Source organism: Miniopterus natalensis, chromosome 6 (genome assembly GCF_054644295.1).
Source record: "Miniopterus natalensis isolate mMinNat1 chromosome 6, mMinNat1.hap1, whole genome shotgun sequence".
Classification (NCBI taxonomy): Eukaryota; Metazoa; Chordata; class Mammalia; order Chiroptera; family Miniopteridae; genus Miniopterus; species Miniopterus natalensis.
In genome coordinates, this window is record NC_142086.1 from 26,065,530 (window position 1) to 26,087,863 (window position 22,334).

The 22,334-nt window shown below is 35.2% G+C and overlaps 1 protein-coding gene across 1 annotated transcript in view; it reads left to right on the plus strand.

Annotated features, from left to right (window-relative positions):
• Window positions 1-22,334, plus strand: part of EPHA6 (EPH receptor A6) — a 771,763-nt gene that overhangs the window by 451,455 nt on the left and 297,974 nt on the right. Inside the window, exon 6 of the mRNA XM_087818112.1 lies at window positions 13,682-13,806. Coding sequence (XP_087674238.1) covers window positions 13,682-13,806 — 125 coding nt within the window. The remainder of the gene's footprint in view (window positions 1-13,681; window positions 13,807-22,334) is intronic.

Here is a 22,334-nt window from a genome sequence, read left to right on the forward strand (position 1 = left end):
GTTTTGAATTAAAGATATTCACATTAAAGTTTCCTAATGTATTTGTGTGGCACTGTACTAGGTTCTATGGGAGGTGCATATCCCAAAATGTGCCACAGTCACTGGGGTATAGCCTGTCAGTGCTAGTCTTAGTCTGAAATGTGCCTTTCACCTCTTAAATGTAAATCCTTTCCAGTCTGGCCCCATTTTTTAAATGAGAATAACTGTACCTACAAAGTTACAGTGTATATTAGGTGATTTAATGCATGTTAAAGAGTGTGGGAAGTTGAAAAGTTAAGTACAATATCTTATTATATATCCTATTAAAAAATAATTTGAAGAGCTTAAGACAGATAGTCAATTGCTAGATGTCATGAGAAATAGACAATGAATGTTTTAGGAATTCAGACATCAAAATAAATTCCATCTGAAGTGATCAAAGAAGTCTTAAGCTAGTTCGGGTTCTATCTTAAGGGGGAAAAATGGTAATTGCTGCTATTTATCTTATATTATGAATGGAAGTACTTAAATGTGAATCTCTCTTCTGTAACCCCCAAGGTTATTCATGGGTTATTTCACAGCCCCAAATGTGACTGAAATTTTCTTGTCTGTTTATCCTCCCTAGGGGCGCAGCAGTACAGAAAAAGATTTTTTTTCCTTCTTGAGACATCCAATAAGCAAATCCATAATACTTAAAAGGCTAATTTTTGTAAAGCTTCTTGGTTTTAAATACTATTGAATTTAATGGTCTTTCAGCTGCCTTTATCTGCAATTTTGTATCATCACAGAAATTCAAGGATGACAAAAATACAGGGCAAGACTAAGATTTAGTGACTCTTCCATGTGCCATATGTATTACTTTATGGTCATAGCTTATAAATAAATTCATGTGTAGGTTTAACTTGTTAGAATTAATTAACATTTTGAATTACATGTTTTGAAATTGAAACAAATTTCAAAATATCACTTGAGCTAAGTTAGTTCGTCTCTTTGAAATAAACTCGAATTCCTTTAAAAATTATGGATAATATAATCATTTGTTAATGTAATTTAAAATCACTAACTATTGGACAATTATTAGATTTATTTATGTTTTATTTTTGTTAGATCTAGTTTTACTAGGCTAGCATGGTAGCATAATGTACATAATTAGATAGATGATAGATGATGATGATGATGATGATAGATAGATGATAGATAGATAGATGATAGATAGATAGATAGATAGATAGATAGATAGATAGATAGATATAGATGATAGATGATAGATAGATAGATAGATAGATAGATAGATAGATAGATAGATGATAGATAGATAGATAGATAGATAGATAGATAGATAGATAGATAGATAGATAGATAGATAACCCACACCCACAGTTTAGTTTTATTCAGAGCAAAGAAAATCAAAACTTAATATTACACAAGAAGAAATTTAGCCATAAGTTTGGAATCTGTACTCAAACTACACATGCAAAGGGGACAGTATTCTGCTCATACAATTGATTTGCTGCCACATTTGTCTACTGTTTGTCTAATATTTTTAAATTTATTTAAATTGTTGACACTGTTACAGATGTCTCCCATTTTCTCACCCTTTACCCCACTCCACCCAGCCTTTGCCACATTATTGTCTGAGTCTATGGGCTATGCTGTATGCATATATATTCTTTGGTTAATCTCTTCCAGTACCTCCCAGCTCCCTCCCCTCTGAGATATGTCACTCTGTTCCATGTCTCCATGCCTGTGGTCCAATATTGTTTGTCATTTTATTTTGTTCATTAGATTACACATATAAGTGAGATCATGTGATATTTGCCTTTCTCTGACTGGCTTATTTTGCTTAGCATAATCCTCTCCAGGTACATTCATGCTGTCTCAAAGGGTAAGAGTTCCTTCTTTTTTACAGCCACATAGTATTCCATTGTATAAATGCACCACAGCTTTTTTATCCACTCATCTACTGATGGGCACTTGGGCTGTTTCCAGATCTTAGCTATTATAAATAATGCCTCTATGGACCTAGGGGTGCATATATTCATTCTGATTGGTGTTTCAGGCTTCTTAGACTATATGCCCAGAAGTGGGATTGCTGGGTCAAACAGAGTTCCATTTTTAATTTTTTGAGTTAACTCCATACTGTTTTCCACAGTGGGTGCACTAGTCTGCATTCCCATCAACAGTGCACAAGGGTTCCTTTTTCTCCACACCCTCGCCAGCACTTGTTATTTGTTGATTTATTCTGACAGGTGTAAGGTGATACCTCATTGTGGTTTTAATTTGCATCTCTCTGATGATCAGTGACATTGAGCATTTTTTTCATATGTTTATTGGCCATCTGTATGTGCTCTTTGGGGAAGTGTCTATTGAGGTTCTTGTACCATTTTTTTAATTGGATTGTTTGTCTTCCTGGTGTTGAGTTGTGTAAGTTCTTTATATATTTTAGATATTAATCCCTTATCAGATGTATCACTGGCAAATATGTTCTCCCATACAGTGGGTTCCCTTTTTGTGTTGTTGATAATTTCTTTTGCAGTGCAGAAGCTTTTTAGATAGATATAGTTCCATTTGTTTATATTTTCTTTTGTTTCCCTTTCCCTAGGAGATGTATTGGCAAAAATATTGCTACATAAGATGTTTGAAATTTTACTGCAGATGTTCTTTTTTAGGATTTTTATGGCTCCACAACTTAAATTTAAGTCTTTTATCTATTTTGAGTTTATTCTTGTATATGGTGTAAGTTGGTGGTCTAGTTTCATTTTTTCACATGTATCTGTCCAATTTTCCCAACACCATTTATTGAAGAGACTTTATTTACTCCATTGTCAAATATTAATTGTCCATAAAGATTCGAGTTGATTTCTGGGCTCTCTGTTCTGTTCCATTGACCTGTATGCCCATTCCTGTGCCAGTATCACGCTGTTTTGATTACAGTGTCTTTGTAGTATAGTTTTATATCCAGTACTGTGATCCCTCCAGCTTTGTTCTTTTTTTCAAGATTGCTAAGGCTATTCAGGTCTTTTATGGTTCCATATAAATTTTTGGAATATTTGTTCTAGATCTGTGAAATACATCATTGGTATTTTAATAGGAATTCCATTGAATGTATAGATTGCTTTGGATAGTATGGACATTTTAATGATGTTAATTCTTCCAATCCAGGAACATGATATATGCTTCCACTTGTTTATATCTTCCTCTGTTTAATTTTTGCAATGTCCTATAGTTTTCCCTGTATAGGTCTACTACCTTCTTGGTTAAGTTTATAACTAGGTACCTTATTTTTTGTTGTTGCAATGGTAAATAGGATTGTTTTTTCAGTTTCTCTGTCTGATAGTTCATTATTGCTATATAAAAATACCATGGATTTCTGCATATTAATTGTGTATCCTGCTACTCTGTTAAATTCATTTACTAGATTCTAGTAGTTTTTTGGTGGAGTCTTTAGGGTTTTCTATGTGCAGTGTCACATCATCTGTGAATAATGACAGTTTTACTTCCTCCTTTGCAATTTAGATGCCTTATATTTTCTCTTCTTGTCTGATTACTGTAGCTAGGACTTAAAGTATTATGTTGAATAAGGGTGGTGAAAGCGGACATCCCTGTCTTATTCCTGATCTTAAGGGAAAAGCTTTTTGTTTTTTCTCATTGAATATGATGTTGGCTGTAAGTTTTTCATATATGGCTTTTATTATGTTGAGGTATGATAACTCTATTCTCACTTTGCTGAAAGTTTTTATCATATATGAGTGGTGGATTTTGTCTAATGATTTTTCTGCATCTAATTTTTTTCAATTTTAAATTCATTTATTTTGTATTTGATTACTGTATACCACATTCTAAAGCTCATGGTCATATGAGAAATAAGTATGTTTTTTTCTGCATCTCTTGATGTGATCGTTTGATTTGTATCATCATTTTGTTTATGTGATGTACCACATTTATTGATTTGCAAATATTGTACCAACTTGCATCCCCAGAATAAGTTCCACTTGGTATGATCTTTTTAATGTATTGCTAAATACGATTTGCTAATATTTTGTTCAGGATTTTCGCTCTATGTTCGTCAGGGATACTGGTCTATAATGTTCTTTCTTTGTAATGCCTTTTTCTGATTTTGGAATTAGAATAATGCTTGCCTCATAAAGAGAGCTTTGTAGTCTACCCTCCTCTTGAATTTTTTTGAATAGTTTCTGAGATTTTGGTGACTAGTGTGTTAAATTCCTAGAAAATACTGGCACAACATATTTTTTAACTGCAACTTGACAGGTAATAATAAGGTCAGCAGAATCTCAGACTGGTCTAATTTGAGGGTACTTTCCTCCCCTTATATTTGAAAGAAACTGTACTATATAGCATCTGTCACATAAACTGTCTCAAATCCCTCTGGAATGATATAATCACCAGTAGAGGTGTACTGAAAACAGCAGCCTAGAGACAAGCTTAACAGTGAGCACATTAAATCAGCCAGTCATAAAACTAATAAAATAGAAATCAAAAAGGCACAGATTATGCTGAAAAGAGCTTTAAAGATAATGCTTCAGGTCTTACTCTATAATTAAATGCTGACAGTGCTGTGTCATTTTGACTCATCATTAATAAAGCGATTTTTCACTCTGGCCTCCACAAGTAGAGTTTTCTGTGCAAATATTTCCACATATTTTTCACTAATGTCTTGTTCAGCTAACTGCTTGCATCATATTGGCATGGCAGAAAAGGAGAGTGAGCAAGCTTTGTGTTACCCGATGTTAATATTGCATTGGGAGAGACACTGGAAATTCAAAGCTAAAGGCTTTTCAAAAAATAGAATAACATTAGCTCTAAGGAAAGACTGAAAAAAATTAATCCTGTATCACCTATAACTTAATCAGAAAGAGAAAAATCCTTTTTTTCCCTAATAAGAAAGGCAGAAAAGAAAAAATCTGATAGATTGTAGATTTAATAAAAAAATCTGTGAGAGCAGGATATTTAAAATATTTTTTTAAACAAAAGGAATGAATACTTTTTAAAAGTAATAAATACATTAAATGAATCATGTAATTAAATAGGTGTTTTTATTGCTGCTTTAAAAACTTATTTTTTTAAAACTTACCCACTTTCCCTGCTGAGCCATAAATGTATTCATAATTAAAGTATTTAAAGATAAATCAGTTGAACTGTTGTAAATTTCCTGTTGCTACTATGGCAAATTACCACAAACTTGTCTCGAAACAACATGTTTATTACCTTGCAGTTCTGGATGTCAAAAGACCAAAATCAGTCTTACAGGACTAAAATAAAGGTGACAGGAGGGCTTCTTCCTTCCAGAAGCTCCGGGGGAAATCTTCCCTTTTCCAGCTTCTGCACTCCTTGGCTCACAGCCTTCTCTTCAGTAGACAGGTTTCCTCCTGCCTCCCTCTTTTCAGTACACCTGTGATTACATTGGGTCCACCTGGAGAATCCAGGTTAATCTGCCCATCTGAAAATCCTTAATTTAAAAATTGCCAAATCCCTTTTACCATAGAAGAACATTCACAGGCTCTGGGGATTACAGTGTGTACATGTTGGTGGCCATTGTCCACACTACCATGGCCATCACGGGGCTGAACATACCACAGTCTTATTCTTGGGTATAAAAAGAGGCAGAAATTACAAAGAAATAAAGCACCAATTCTGTATTTAAGTGTCACACATATATATTTCAAATTCAGAACCAGGTTTCAACCACATGGGAATAATAATTATATTACAATTATCTCTGATTATAGGGAAAAAAAACAAAGGAAAGGCACATGCGGCAGATATTTTAGGATATGTTATACTATCCAAAGCACAATATATTTAACGAACATGTCCAAAAACAAGGCACAGATCACAAATAGTTTAAAGTATACCCTTGGGTTTCAAAATGTCAATTCACATAAATAACACATTTACAAAATTTCACAGTAAAATTATGTTACTGATTATGGCATGTCTCCTTTTTAACGTCTGTGGACTGCAACATTGCTCCAGGTTCTTGCTTTTCAGTTATACCTGTTGGTTCATTATCAAAGAAAAGGGGAAAATCACGCAGTCTTAAAAGTCTGTTCTGGTTTGTCCATCCTGGTCCATATCATTTATTTATTACATTAGTGTTCTTTTTTGACGTTTCATCACGTTGTCGATTGTATTTCCCCTAAAACCCCGCCACCCCCCCCCCACACACACACACCCTTTCTGGACAGAGGCATGGAGTAAAAAGAAAGGAAAAGAATAAAAAAGACAGGGAAAAGCACTAAAAAAGACAGACGAGAGGAAGGAAGGAGCAGGAAGACCCGAGGAAAGGAAGGAAGGAGAAGAAAGGATGGGTGAGCAAAGTGGGGGCGCTCGTCCCCTTTACGCCGCGAGGCAGAACTAGGAATGCGGTGGGAGCTGCCGGAGGAGACGGTCATGTCCTAGGTCATGTCCTAGGAGGGCTTCCTAACAGGAGCGATTTGAAAAAGGGAGGGGCGACCCTGGGAAGCAGGCTCTCCGCTGCAGCTGCTCAAGGGAGACGGCGTGGTCGGCTCCCGGCGACGTGGCCAGGGATGTTCTGCGTGGCTGAAAAATCTATTAAATGGCTTATAAGGTTTACCTTAATACTGAGACTCTACTGTTTAACATTCACGATTCAAGTTTGCATTGTCACAGAAACCTGTGCGCGTGTCCTCTCATTCTGCCCCTTCAGTTTCTCTCTTTCTTACCCAAACACACACGTCCCCACACGCGTACATACACCCAGTGTATAATCCGTGCCATGCCCTTGTGCTCAGTAGAGGATGGAGTATTAGCAATGTTTGATGGACCTTTAGGACGATACACACCTCATGACCCATATGATAAGTCTTGATGACAGTCTCAAAATAAGACATATATGTAATAAGCCCAAGTGATTTGAATGTGTTATTGTTTGATATTAAGAACATAAAAAATATTCAAAGGCAAGAGGACATTTGTGACATTGCCTCATTCTTTGCTTCTAGTTTTGAACACATTTTAGTTTTGTACATATTACAACTCTAAATACAATTAATTTTAAGAGGAAATGCAGTAAGTATGTTAATTTTCCACTTTTTTCTTGACATTTTGAGTTAATATCACAATTTGCCTTCACATCTCATCACTAAACTATTGCTGGCTCCTCTAAGCTTTAGTTCCTCACCTTTAAAATGGAGACGGTCTCATGGATTAATGAGCAAAATAACAGAATAATTTAATATTTCTCTGGGTGTCTTCACATAAGCATAAGAAAATAATGATTGTCTAGGTGTGCATAAGATCTCTTTTGTTAACTAATTCTGTTACATGCTTTTCTTTTCACTTTTTATTATGTAGTTTTTGGTAAACTATTTGAGATTCAGAAAATGTAGTAGTCAGAAAGGTTTGCTTTAAAACCCTTTTAAAGAATGTGGCAATCTATTCAACAATCATTTATTTTGAAGGTCAAAGCTAAGATTTTGAAGGCCTGAGAAAGGATGTATATAAGAAATATAACTCTACTGAAAACCACACTGAATACATAATCTGTGCAGGAAACATTGCTCGAGTCTTCACGTCTTCCAGTAGCCTCTGATCTGATAGACTCCAGAAGATATTATTTCCTTGCTTATTTCTTTCTTTCTCTCACTTTTTAGAATCCTAAGTAATTACCAGTGGTTGTCCTTCTGTGTTCTAAAATTTGTTTTTTCTTATGTGGAAGAATATATGTATTTTCTTCTTTGTATTTATTGGTACTACAGTGTTGTGACAATATCCAAATTCAGATGTTACATAAACTTGGGTTATGAAGAAAACAAATTTATTAAATATAATCAAAACAAATGCTTGAGGTTTTATATATTGAAGCCTTGTTTTAAAATGAGATTTTGTATAATGTTAGCCTTCTTTGAAAATAGAAAAGGCAGCCTTTGGGGTATATATTGACCTATAAGTTGTTTCCCACACCCTCTGCTTTAACTCAATAACTATTTAAAATGCGTGCCTAGTGCGTATTGATACAGCTCTTTTCAAAAGCAATATGCTAATACATAGTATGGCTCACAAAACCCAAATTAATTGAAGCCATTTTTTTCTGTAAGATATTTAACAACATCAAAAATTTGTCCTAAAATGTGAAAACACTAATAGGACAATATTGGAAACTTCAACATCCAATATTAAAGGAAAGATAAAATATCAACACAATTTAATATTTTAGCTATTAAAGTAATAATTATGGAGACTATCAAAATATGAACTGGGATTTGCAAGATATAGTTAAAAATAGAATTATATAAATTATGTATGTTTTACAGCTATGTCAAATATGGATATTTACTTATGAAAAAAAGTGCAAAGGTAAAGATATTTTTTAGAGTTTGCATATTTTTTTTTTAATATATCTTTATTGATTTCAGAGAGAGGAAAGGAGAGGGAGAGAGAGATATAGAGACATCAATGATGAGAGAGTCATTGATCGAGCCCGCAACCTGGGCATGTGCCCTGACTGGGAATCGAACCCTGATCGCCTGGGTCCCAGGTCGACGCTCAACCACTGAGCCATGCCCGGCTGGGCTAGAGTTTACGTATTTCTTGGACCCTTAAATCTATGTATACCTTCCTAGTTAGATAATAGATTTTCTTTTTCCTATTTTATAGACATATAGGAGAGCACTCAGAAAACTTAGGTGATGTGGCTATACAACTAATTGACCACTGGAGAATTGGAAATAGAAAAGATAGTACCTATATTTGAATCAATAATTATCCTAATATGCTGCTGCTATAATGGAATTTCTTATATGTTTTGCAAGGATTAAATCATTTGACATTGAGTGCCAAATAATTATGAGGCAAAATGTGATACACTGGTAATATTGCTTTATGTTATTGTACATTAAATTGAAAATTAACAATTACATTGTATACGTATGCAAAGGACATTTTCAAAAAGTATGATGAATTGATGTACTTAAATCAACTTATAATTTGTATAATTCACGTGAGAGTTTTAATTTTTTCATAAAGCACCATTTAATAGAGCATTACACTATAATTCAAAATCATTAATGCAGTTTCCAACAGGAATAAATTTATTAATGGTAGCTTATTTGTACTGAATGTGACTCAATTAAATAGTGAATTATCTGAGCGCTTTTTAAAATTTACCAGATTATCCACATCTATTTTATCTTATATCGCAAACTTCTCTGTTTCTTAGCAATTTCTATAATTATTGCTCACGTTTAAGAATATGTTTTAGTCCAACAATAATGCCTTTACTGAACATCTGGAAAGAGTTTTAAATATAGTTTTTGAAGTATTCATTTCCTTAGGAGAGCCAAACATCATTCTCACAGTTACAAAAACACCTGTCCTTCAGATACAAAGGAAGCATTCAGACATAAAACACTGAACTTAATACTTGAGGTTTTCTTAGAAATTTAAAGTATATTAATCATAATCATAGAGAATAAATTTTTTTCAAATCCTATTCTCACCTGTGATTGGTACATTTAAATAGATTTCTGAAAATGAATTAGAACAATATCATGAGTTCATAAATTATATTTCTGATTTGAGTTTACCACGGTAAGGTTTTCACATACTTTTTTAAAATATATGATTTTATTGACACTATTACAGATGTCCCCCATTTACCACCCCCTTCCACCCAGTCCCTCCACCACCACCTCCAGGCCTTCACCACACTATTGTCTGTTTCCAGAAACTATGCGTCTAAATATATGAGTTCTTTGGTTTATTTCTTCTTGTCCCTGCCCCCTCATCACCCCCACCCGAGATATGTCAGTCTGTTCCATGCCTCTATACCTCGGGAGTTATTTTGTTAGTCAATTTATATTCATTAGATTCCACAAATAAGTGAGATCATGTGGTATTTGTCTTTCTCTGACTGGCTTATTTCACTTAGCATAATAAACTCCAGGTCTGTCCATGCTGTCTCAAAGGGTAAGAGATCCTTTATTTATTTATTTAATTTATCTAATTTATTTTTTTAAGAGATCCTTTTTTTAAAACTGCATAGTACTCCATTGTGTAAATGCACCACAGCTTTTTTATCTATTCATCTACTGATGGGCACTTAGACTGTTTCCAAATCTTAGCTATTGTAAATAACACCACTAAAAATATAGGGGTGCGTATATTCTTTCTAATTGGTATTCGGGGGTTTTAGGATATATTCCCAGAAGTGGGATCACTGGGTCAAATGGAGGTTCCATTTTAAATTTTTTGAGGAATCTCCATACTGTTTTCCATAGTGGCTACACCAATCTGCATTCCCAGCAACAGTGTACAAGAGAGTTCCCTTTTCTCCACACCCTCACCAGCACTTGTTTGTTGATTTGTTGATGGAGCCATTCTGACAGGTGTGAGGTGATATCTTATTGTCATTTTAATTTGCACTTCTCTGGTGATTAGTGTTGTAGAGAATTTTTTCATATGTCTCTTGGCCATCAGTATGTCCTCTTTGGAGAAGTGTCTATTGAGGTCCTTTGCCCATTTTTTAAATTGTTTGTCTTTTGTTGAGTTGTATACGTTCTTTATATACTTTGTAGATTAACCCCTTATCATATGAATCATTGGCAAGTATGTTCTCCTCTACAGTGTGTTCCTTTTTCATTTTGTTGATGATTTCTTTTGCTGTGGAGAAGCTTTCTAGTTTTATGTAGTACCATTTGTTTATTTATTTTTTTTCCTTTGTTTCTCTTGCCCTAGGAGATGTATCAGTGAAAATTCTGCTATGTGAGATGTCTGAGATTTTACTATTTTCTTCTAAGATTTTTATGGTTTCATGACTTTCATTTAAGTCTTTTATCTATTTTGAATTTATTCTTGTGTATAGTGTAAGTTAGTGGTCTAGTTTCATCTTTTTGCCTGTGCCTATCCAGTTTTCCCAACACCGTTTGTTAAAGAGACTGTCTTTACTCCATCGTATGTTCTTGCCTCCTTCATGAAATATTAATTCACCATAACGGTTTGGGCCAATTTCTGGGGGTCTCTGTTCTGTTTCATTGGTTTATATGCCTGTTCTTATGCCAGTACTAGGCTGTTCTGATTACAATGGCTTTGTAGTATAGTTTGATATTTGGTATTGTGATCCCTCCAACTTTGTTCTTCTTTCTCAAGATTGCTGCAGCTATTCAGGGTCTTTTTTTGGTTCCATACACATTTTTTAAGTATTTGCTCTAGATCTGTGAAATACATCATTGGTATTTTAATAGGAATTGCATTGAATCTATAGATTGCTTTGGGTAGAACGGACATTTTAATGCTGTTAATTCTTCCAATCCAGGAACATGATATATGCTTCCACTTGTTTATATCTTCCTCTATTTAATTTTTCAATATCCTATAGTTTTCTGAGTACAGGTCTTTTACCTCCTTGGTTAAGTTTATTCATTGGTATATTATTTTGTTGTTGTTGCAGTGGTAAATGGGATTATTTTTTAGTTTCTCTTTCTGAGAGTTCATTATTGGTGTATAAAATGCCATTGATTTCTGGATATTGATTTTGCATCCTGCCACTTTGCCAAATTCATTTATTAAATCTAGTAGTTTCTTGGTGGAGTCTTTAGGGTTTTCTATGTACAATATCATGTTATCTGGTAATAATGACATTTTTACTTCCTCCTTTCCAATTTGGATGCCTTTTATATTTTCTTCTTGCCTGATCGCTGTGGCTAGGACTTCCAGTACTATGTTGAATAAGAGTGATGAAAGTGTACACCCCTGTCTTGTTCCTGATCTTAAGGAAAACACTTTTAGATTTTGCCCATTGAGTGTAATGTTGGCTGTGGGTTTGTCATATATGGCCTTTACTATGTTGAGATATGACCCCTCTATTCCTACTCTGCTGAGAGTTTTTATCAAAAATGCGTGCTGGATTTTGTCAAATTCTTTTTCTGTGTCTATTGATGTAATTGTGATTTTATCCTTCGTTTTGTTTTTTACATACTTTATTGAACAGACACCTGTATTTCCTTTCTAGGGGAAAAGGCAAATCCTAGTTCTCAATAACCCCAACATAATTACTCGTTTGTTTTATTCCCTAATATATACCCATAGGTTCAGAATTACAATAACAATACTACCATCAACAATATCCTTAGTAAAAAATTTAATAATTTTTGCAGGTTTTTAAAAAATCTTTAAAATATAACCCATTGAGATGTATGTTAAAGTTACTGTGTTTTAAAGTCATTATAAGTAGTTCCTCTTGGAGTCTATGCCTCCAACTCAATATACAGGTTTCTTTTATTTTTCTTCTAATTTTTCAAAATTGCTTTTTTAAATGTTAATTTGACTTCTAATGTTTTAAAATATTTATAAGATTCCAAAATAAATCTTCAAGGGGAGGTATATTTTGAGATGTTTAGCTTTTAACCCTGTGGTGTCCATCCTATTTCCTCTCATCTCCTAGGGGTAACCATTGTTATTATTTTTTATTCATAGGTTTCTCCTTATATTGTATCTTATACATTTTTCTCTGCCTTAGTTTTTTCACTTAAAATATATATCCCGAAATAACTCCACTGTAGTACTTATAGACAGTCACAATTCCTTTTTACAACAACATAAATTCTCTGGTGAATATAGCATAGTTTTCAGCCAGTCCTGTATTGATGGACATTTAAACTGTTTCCAGTTGTCACAAACAATTCTCAGTGAGTAGTCTCGTAAAGATCTCACTTTATATTTGTGATGTATCTGTGGAATAAATTCCAAAAAGCCAAAATATAAATGAACATACAATTGGCCTTAAGTTGTTGAATTTTCTTTTATAAGAGCTTTATTATTTTGCATTCCCACCAACGATGCATTTAGGTTTTTTTTCACCACAGCCTTTCATCAGAGGCTGGTGTCAGATTTTTGGCTTTTTGCCATTTTGATAGATGAGGAGTGGTATCTCAGTGTATTTAATTTGTATTACTCTTTTTACGAGTTTTAACATCTATGTAAAAAAACTACTATTTTAAAAATTTTAAAAACTTAAAATGAGAAACATTTTTTATAGAAACAAATTTATGATGTGTATATTTTAGGTAAATTTTGAATGTTTAACACAAGATTGCTTTTGGCTGAAATTAGATTGTTAAAACAATGTTACATAGAGGGGAAAAATCATGATTCTGAAAATAAACTTCAGAAGTCAAATATTTCAATTTTATTCAAATGCAACAGAAACCATGCAAAAGAAATAATTCTTACAATGATAAGCAGTAATTTACTGTAGTTAAGAACTTTGTGATACAAACTTTTAGAAAGTACTAAGACTTCATAAAGCTCTAAGTGTTGAAGAGAAAGAAAAGCGTATAAATGATCTTGTAATTGCAGAGTATTTCTCTATAGAAAATTTAGATTTGATAAAATATAGCAGCCAAGTGTAACATACTTCATGTCAAAACCAAAGCCAGTTTAAAGAAAAATGTCCTCCTATAACAAAATCAAAGATGATGACTTCTGCCTCTTATTCTTGGACTATATAAAATTTTCCAATATTCCCTAGTAGTATTTCTAAATACATTTTAATTATTTATTTAGGCTGGATAAAATAGATCCTAAGGCTACCTTGTTAATCTGACACCTGTACTTGATGTCCTTCTCTGCAAGAATTATGTATTTTTGGAAGACAAATATTAAAGAAAGGATTATGGAATATAATTCCTGCCAATTAATTCTTAGTTATTTTCTTTCATTTCAGCACCTTCCCTGATAGGTATGGTAAGGAAGGACTGGGCATCCCAAAATAGCATTGCCCTATCATGGCAAGCACCTGCTTTTCCCAATGGAGCCATACTGGACTACGAGATCAAGTACTATGAGAAAGTAGGTCTTATCTGGAGCTTCCTAAAAAGTTTCATATACATATATATGAATATATGTATATACTGAGCATGTTATTATACTATATTATCTTACTTTAAAATCTGTTCTTCTTTGGTACATACCTCCTATGTCTTTGAATACTCTCTAATTTACTATTGTGGGTATAAATTCTTAATTAATTTGTCTTGTTTTATGTCATTAAAGTAGAAGATACAAGATATTTATCTCCACCATGACTTACTCTAGGGAATTATACAATAGACTAAGAAGCAGTAACTCCTGCAACTTAACAGTTTTATTGACATATTTTTTCTAAATACACTTGGGAAGAAATGGTAAAATGGAATTACTATAAACTAAAAAGAGTTTGTGTAGGTCATATTCTTTGCCAATGGATTTAAACTTCCGGAGTCCACTATAATTTGGAAAGGATGATTTAAGGGATAAATGGTAATACCTGATTATTTAAAAATTTTTCTTTACATTTGGTCAGCTGTTTTATTTTATAAGAAACTAGTTCAAGATAAATCTGGTCATTCAACTGGTAAGCTTAATTTCCATTTTTGTCATTTAAAATTTTTCTCAATTACTATATTTTCATGAATTATATATTTACTTTATTGTTTTCACACTCTTTCTTTAGCTCCCCCCTCCACCATTCCTCACCATTATGATAGTGTTCCTATAGCAGACCACATGGTCACTTTTGATAGTTTCATTGTGCTAACACTACTCTGGAATATTGATAAAGGGAACATTAAATTAAAAAATTAAATGTACTAATTGCATGTAATATGCAGTGCTATTCTACAATAAGCAAGAACTTCTTACATTTCTGTAACTTACTAGAAGCAAAGAAACATCATAAATGAATTTAGGTCTCCTCTGAAGAAACACAGGGCAAGAAGAGAAACAAACGTGGTTTTCTATTCTATTGCTTCTGAACAAATGTAAGTTTGAAAAAGGGAGAGGTAACTCAGTAGCATGGCTGTATCCGTTTTGACACTCTAGTGATTTCAGCATTATGTAGTCAATGAAAACTGTCACTATCATTAATTCACATGGATAAATTCATAGTCTAAGACAGGAGGAATTTACTGAGTTTAAATTGGATTATAGATTCTGCACATTAGCCAGGCCAGCATGTGTTTAGAAATCTTGTTAGGCTATCCTTTAAAATGTTGCAACCTATAGGATGCTGTCACAAGAACACACAGTATTCTGTTCCCTAATTTAATAGATCTTCATGTAATTCATAAATTATGACCATTTAAAGAGCAATGCACACACACACATAAGCAACTTTCAGAATGAAAATATTTCTTTGTGTTTTATAAAGGTTGTATCTCATACACAGCAAATCACTCTTATTTTATAATCCTTTCTACATCATGTTTGGAGATGATGATAACTTACAATATTTCCAGATTCCATAGAAAAGGAACCACATTCATCCAATCAGAATTTTAGAAATCAGCAAGATCTGAAAGATGGCAATTGACATAATAGTCATATTTTCATTATGGAATAAATAATATTCTGAAGGAGTTTATTTTGTAAGAACATGGCAATGATCTAATGCTAAAAAATTAAACATGGAGTTGGAAGTCAAAGATTTCTAATTTATTCCTGACTCTGACTCTTGTTATGTTTATGGACAGGAAAAAGTCAATTAATCTCCCTATGTCTCAGACTTTATATTTACAAAATGGAAATGAAGATATCAACCCTTCTAGTAGATTGTAAAAGTTAATTATAAACAGACCTGAAGATAAAAAGCACCCTAAATCAGTATTAAATACTATTTAAGTGAGCATTAGGGAAATATTAGTGTATAATATAATATAAAATCAGAACACAGTAGTATGGGAATGGTGTACAAACTAAATAAAAATATTATATTTTTATACATAAATACATAATGTATAGGCAACCAATCAAAGATGTTGGAATATAAACCTTTCAGAGAGAACATAAAATAATGGACAGCATTACAACTTCTCCCAGCTATGACTTCAAAGTCTAACTATACATTTTACATATCTGCATTTATAACATGGTTTCTCCTTCCAAGAAAATATTTTATAAAGATTATAACTAGGGCAAATTATAATAGCACTCTTAAAGATAATTACCTTTATTAGGAACCTAAATATTGTTCAGTAAGAAAATCAAGGCACAAGTATACAGGGGGGCCAAAAGTACATTTACAGTTGTTTGTATGGAAAATAATACAATAATTAATAAATTATAATATAAGAATAAACTCTGTGTTTCACACACTCACAACTGTAAACCTGCTTTTGCCCCACCCTATATATGCAAATGATCCCATTTTTGGAACACAAATATGCCTCTATACATGTATATTTGCATGTGATTATATGAGCATAGAGAATTATAGAATGGAATAGGGTGTACGCCACATGCTCTTTCAGGTATTGCTTATTGGGGTAAAATGGGGTGCAGAATGAAGGTGAGGCAAGGAAGAGAGAGGGAGGTAGCAGTATAGATAAATGGGAATGAATGAATCTAAATAGCTTCGGTAGTTGTCTTAGATGGTGTAACCCAAAAACAGTGCCTGAAACAGGAATTTGCATACAAAGGATTAAGAAGACTCCCAGGAGAACTGGTGAGAGAATGGAGGAAGGAGGGACTATGAAGAAAGATGCCAGCCAAAGTCAGAGTGACTAAGGGGAGCTCTGTCTAAACTACACCTCAGAGCTCCTACCATAGAAACAAGGAAGCTGAGCTTCCATACTCTGATTCCAGTATATCATTGGTGACAGGCCTTAATGGAGATGTACATTTGGTATGTAGAAGAAAATCATAGGCACTTCTGGTCCTCTGTAATAACTCATGTAGTCCAAATTTAGGTATCTAAAGGAGGTGACAGTTACAAGCCTTTAAAAGCAAAACTCATAGAATCTGGGGGATGGGAGCCAGAATAAGTAGAGATGACCTAAGGGAGTCTGGTGGTCCACCAGCTATCAGCTAAGATACCTCAGTGTTCAGAGAGCTATGAGAGAACCTTAATTCTCAGCTGGTTATAATATTAATATTCTACTAAGTTTTTATTTTTTTACTTTATCTTTGTTGTTGAAAGTATTACACATGTCCCCTTTTCCTCCCCTTTGATGCCCTCCACCTCGCATCCACCCCACCCCTTGGCCTTCACCACACTATTGTCTGTGTCCATGGGTTATGCATTTATGCATATAAATTCTTTGATTACTCTCTCCCCACCCACTCCCCCAACCCCCACCTTCCCTCTGAGATCCCTCAGTCTGATCCATTCTTCTATGTCTCTGGATCTGTTTTGTTCATCACTTTGTTTTGTTCATTATATTCCACATATGAGTGAGATCATGTTTTCAATATTGGTGCCTCAGTCTTTATGTTATTTGAACCTCCCATTTCCTTTTATTCAAAGTTACGCTGTATTGCTAATAAGTAATCTATGAACAATCAATATTTACACCATTCTCTGAGGAATTTATGCTGTTCTATCCAGTTCCCATTGTGTTAGGAACATTCGGTAAATTGGGAAATAAGTTCACTTGTTTAGAATGTAAAGTGTCTATAAATATCTGAGGTCAAAAAAACATACTATTATTACCAGGGACTTTTGCTCAGAGAATATGTAATATTAGAAGAAGACACTGACCTGGGAGTTCAAAAATTTGAGTTTGACTCTAACCTTAACTTTCTTAGTCCTGATTTATCTTCGATAAAATAAGGGTCCAGTGCCCGGCCAGCATGGCTCAGCAGTTGAGCATTAACCTGTGACCCAGGAGATGGAGGTTTGATTCCTAGTCAGGGCACGTGCCTAGGTTTCGGGCTCAATCCCCAGTGGGGGGCATGCAGGAGGCAGCTGATCAATGACTCTCATCATTGATATTTCTGTCTCTCTCCCTCTCCCTTCCTTTCTCTGAAATCAATAAAGACATATTAAAAATAATAATAAGGGTCCAGAAAGATAAACTCTTACATTTCTAGGTATTTCCAAATGCTAATATGTTTGTGTCTATACAGTCATACATATGTTATCCCATCTCTCAAATAACTATATATATATATGTATATATATACACACACACATATATATGTATATATTAATCCTCACCAGAGGATATTTTTTCACTGCTTTTCAGGGAAAGTGGAAGGGGGAGAGAGAGAGAGAGAGACGTCAATGTGAGAGAGACATGTTGATTGGTTGCCTCCCACATGTGCCTCAACTGAGACTGGGCATCGAGACCGCAACCGAGGTATACGTGCCCTTGGCCAGAACCGAACCAGGGACTCTTCTGTCCATGGGCCAGTACTCTAACTGCTGAGCCAAACTGGCTAGGGCTCAAATAACTATATTTTTTTCACTTTTGTCTACTGAAATTAAATACATAAACACATATTTAAATACTTTACCATAGGGAACAGTGCTCTTCACATCATAATTATGTATAAAAGTTAAGACCCTGCTGGCATTGTCGAGGGTGTGTGTGTGTAAGGTGGGTATAGAGAAAAAACATACTGCTTTTGGTCATAACTAATTAGATATTCTCCATTCAATTCATTATACTTCCCCAATTTTTAGATACTTTTTTCATACTCAAAAATTGTTTCATATTTTTAAAACTCAAATTAATGTAGTCTGAATATGAAAAGGTACTAAAATAACAAAGAAAGCCAAGTAAAAGTTACCAAAACAATTTCTATTTCATATTTACACGCTAACTGCGTAAACAGATCCTACCTGTAATGAGGATACTGTTTAAAAACAAAACAATTTAGGTGATACAAACAAACTTCGTTTAATTCTTCATGAAGCAGCCAGCCTCCTTGTGGAGAACTGCAAAATGGGGCAGAGGGCAGGAAGCTCTCATAGGATCAACAACAAAGAACAAGGGAGAGGAAAAGAGGAAACACCTGGCGGGCGGGCCACCTAGTCAGCCCTGTTTGGGGTGGGAAGCGGCAGGAGAGCACAGAGCCCACAGGCGGCCTGGCGGTCGGGACTGGCGGACTGGATATACTGGGGCTTTGGTCACGTGGAGCAATGACAGGGCCATGAAAGTCATCTAGGTTGGGTGTGCTGACATGGCACCCAGGTCGGAGGGCTCCATCTTGGGCTTTGAAAGTTATTTCAGCAGAGCTAAGACATGCTCTCAACCCTCCGTCTCCACCTTCAAAATGTTGCGAGCCCTAGTACAGTTAAATACAGTGGCACCTCGGTTTTCAAACGTCTCCGTTGACAAACATTTCGGTTGACTAACCCCATAAACCCGGAAGGAAATGCTCCAGTTTTCGAACTCGCCCCGGAAATGGAACATACCACCCGGCTTCCGCCAAGGGCAAGACCCTGAGGCCCAGCCGTGGGCTGTGGATCCCTCAGTTTTCCAGCGTTTCAGGACTCGAGTGGTCCCCCAGGACAGATGACATTCGAAACCCGAGGCACCCTGTATATCAAAAACCCCACTGAGTGTCCCAGTCTCCCCTTATCTCTACCCTTCCGTGCTCTTTACCCTTTGTGTTCACATTCTTAATTTTCACACTCCATTTTTTCTCTCTGCCCATGGCACCCTGTCTCTTGCTTCTCTGCTCTTTTGTTATACTTATGAAATTGGCCTTAATGAGAGCCATTGTTGTGTGTATCTGACTCCTTCCCTATTTTATGAGCTCTGAGACGAGATCATTTTTTGCTCTTTGTCACCCACCCTGCAGTCAGTGCCTAATACAGCTGTTTGCTTCTGAGCACATTGGAGAGAAATTAGTCAAGTCCTCTTTTTGTTAAGAGCTCATTCACAGGAAATTGAGAAGAGTCACCAGCCACTGTGAAGTGACTCCTCCTAGAAACTAAAAAAAAGAAAGAAAGCCTCCAAGACTTCCTCTTCCTACCTGTTCCTAAGAAAGGCAGACACAGATATCCACCAGCTGAGAGAATGTTCTGAGAATAACGAGAATGGGGCCCGGCCGGGCGTGGCTCAGCAGTCGAGCATCAACCTAGGATCCAGGCAATCGGGGTTCGATTCCTGGCCAGGGCACATGCCCAGGCTGTGGGCTCGATCCCCAGTCGGGGGTGTGCAGGAGGCAGCTGATCAATGACTCTTTCATCATTGATGTTTCTCTCTCTCTCCCTCTCCTTTCCTCTCTCTGAAATCAATAAAGATATATTTAAAAAATAATAATAACTAGAATGGAAACTCGTGAGGGTCATGAGGGCAGCAGTTTCATGTGGCCTTCACACCCCCAGTGCTCAGAACGACGCATAGCTAAGAATTCACAGACAGTGGCCAATCATATGCCAGGTACTTCTTAAAGTGTTTCACATTGATTAAATAATTCCATCCTAATAATCCTTTGAGGTAAATATTATCCCTCTTCCATTTAACAGATGAGGAAACTAAGGAAGCTAAGAAACTTTGCCAAAATCACACAGCCAGTAAGTGCTCGTTAACACCGGCCTTGGTACTTACATCACCATCGGACTTCTCAGAAAAGTCAGTGCTTTCTGCTGATGCAGATTTTCTAGGTTCCCTGAGGCCAAACACTTCATTACTCTCTAATGCCCATTTTACATCTGTAAAATGTCAGCAGTAAAACATACCTATCTCACTAGGGTGTTGTGCAGCTCCACTAATTACCAACTGGTCTCTCATTTTGAGACATGAATCCCCCACAACACTTCATTACTCTTGTCTCCAGTATTTAAAAACGCCGTGACTGGTAAGGTTTTTTCCTTAAAGTTCTCTTGTTAATTCTCATCACAGTCAGCAGTTTTTAGATTTTATACAAAACTCATCATGAGAAGGGAAGCCTTCTTATATCCAGGTGGTCGATAATCATCTGTGTAAAATACGGAATTAATGTAATCTGCTATTGTTTCACCTAGTCCACCAATTTCAGAATAAGGTATCTGCGAGTTTTATATAAATATTTTTCATGTTATGAGAACAGTGTATTGTTAAAAATGATGAGGAGATTCATGGGAAGCTTTTCATTATGGGAAGTGTTCTCATCATTCAGGAATGACTTAAAGTAGCCTCTTTTGAGGGAAGGTTGAATCCATGGTGTCCTTTGTGAAAGCCACATACTTCTCAGTGTCAAGCATCGCACAATAAGTCTCTTTCTTCCTTCGCTCCTGTCTTATTCTACTGTCTCAAGGTAGATTTTCCCCAGATAACAATTCAACGATATCAGTCACTTTTCTAAAGATATATAGCCCATAAATCTGCATCTTTATTTGATTAAAAATATATGAAACAGTTACTGTAAAAATAATCAACTGAAGAAAGAAAAAACATACTTCCTTATAAAATGGTCAAGATCCAGTCATTTTATTTTGTTGTTCAGTCTTCCCTGGAATCCCCTCAGATACCAAAACCCTCAGATACAAAACCTTCCGGTGCTGAAGTCCCTTATATGAGATGGTGTAGTATTTGCCCAAACTATGTACAACCTCCCTTATACTTTCAATTATCTCTAGATTACCTATAACACCTAATATAATGTAAATGCTATGCAAATAGTTGTTATACTGTATTGTTTAGGGAGTAATGACAAGAAAATAATTCTGTACATATTCAGTTCAGACACAACATTCATAGGCCTAAGGACACAGTACATGCCAGCAACAATGTAACTTTTTTTTCAAATAGTTTTGATCTTTGGTTGGTTGAATCTGAGGATACAGAACCCACAGATATTTCCTTCATATGTTAGCCCAAGGGAAGAAGAGAATTTTCTCTTCACTTCCAGGAATGCTACTCTTACTCCCATCTACTATTTAGGTACAGAAATATATCACCTTCATTCATCCCCGGAACCCTCCTTCCCCGATTACTATCTAACCATCTTAATAAGCTGCATCTGTAGATGTTACATCATTTGAATGATATTAGAAACTAATATATTCATCTGAATCAAAATATAGTCAATAAAAGAACACGTCTGTTTTAGAAATAATTGAGTGTAAATTCCTGAGCTGTGGTAAAATTTCGTGTTCTTTTTTTTCTTTTCTGTTCTTTTCATAATTCTTATTTGTTGCAGTGTCAAACACAGAGAAATTGAATATGAACATTTGGTACTAATTAAAACAATATTATCTGATAGAAAATGGGCAGCAAAGGGATTTACTGATACAGACACTCATGCCGATTACCACATTGTGCAGCAGACACCACTGTGTAGAAGCCTGTCCGGTTCGTGCACCCGGGGCGTCCTCCCGGGGCCTGGGGCCAGTGCGGGCACTGCGTTGGCAATAGCATCTGTGTGGATGCTGTGTGGATTGAATGTATCAAAACGGAAAGAAATTAGGAAGACATTTCCTTTGTTTCATCAAGCATAGAGTCTGCATGAAAATTACAATTATTGAGTAGCTACCGTGTGTGTCCTGTTTCATAAGAGTTAAACTGTCTTTTGTTTGATTTTAAAACTGATTTTTTAAATTATAGAAGCTGGATGTCAGAGATTTGCTGCATCTAAAAAAGGAAAAAAAATAAAGTTGGTAGAGCTAAGTACTCTAATTCATTCAA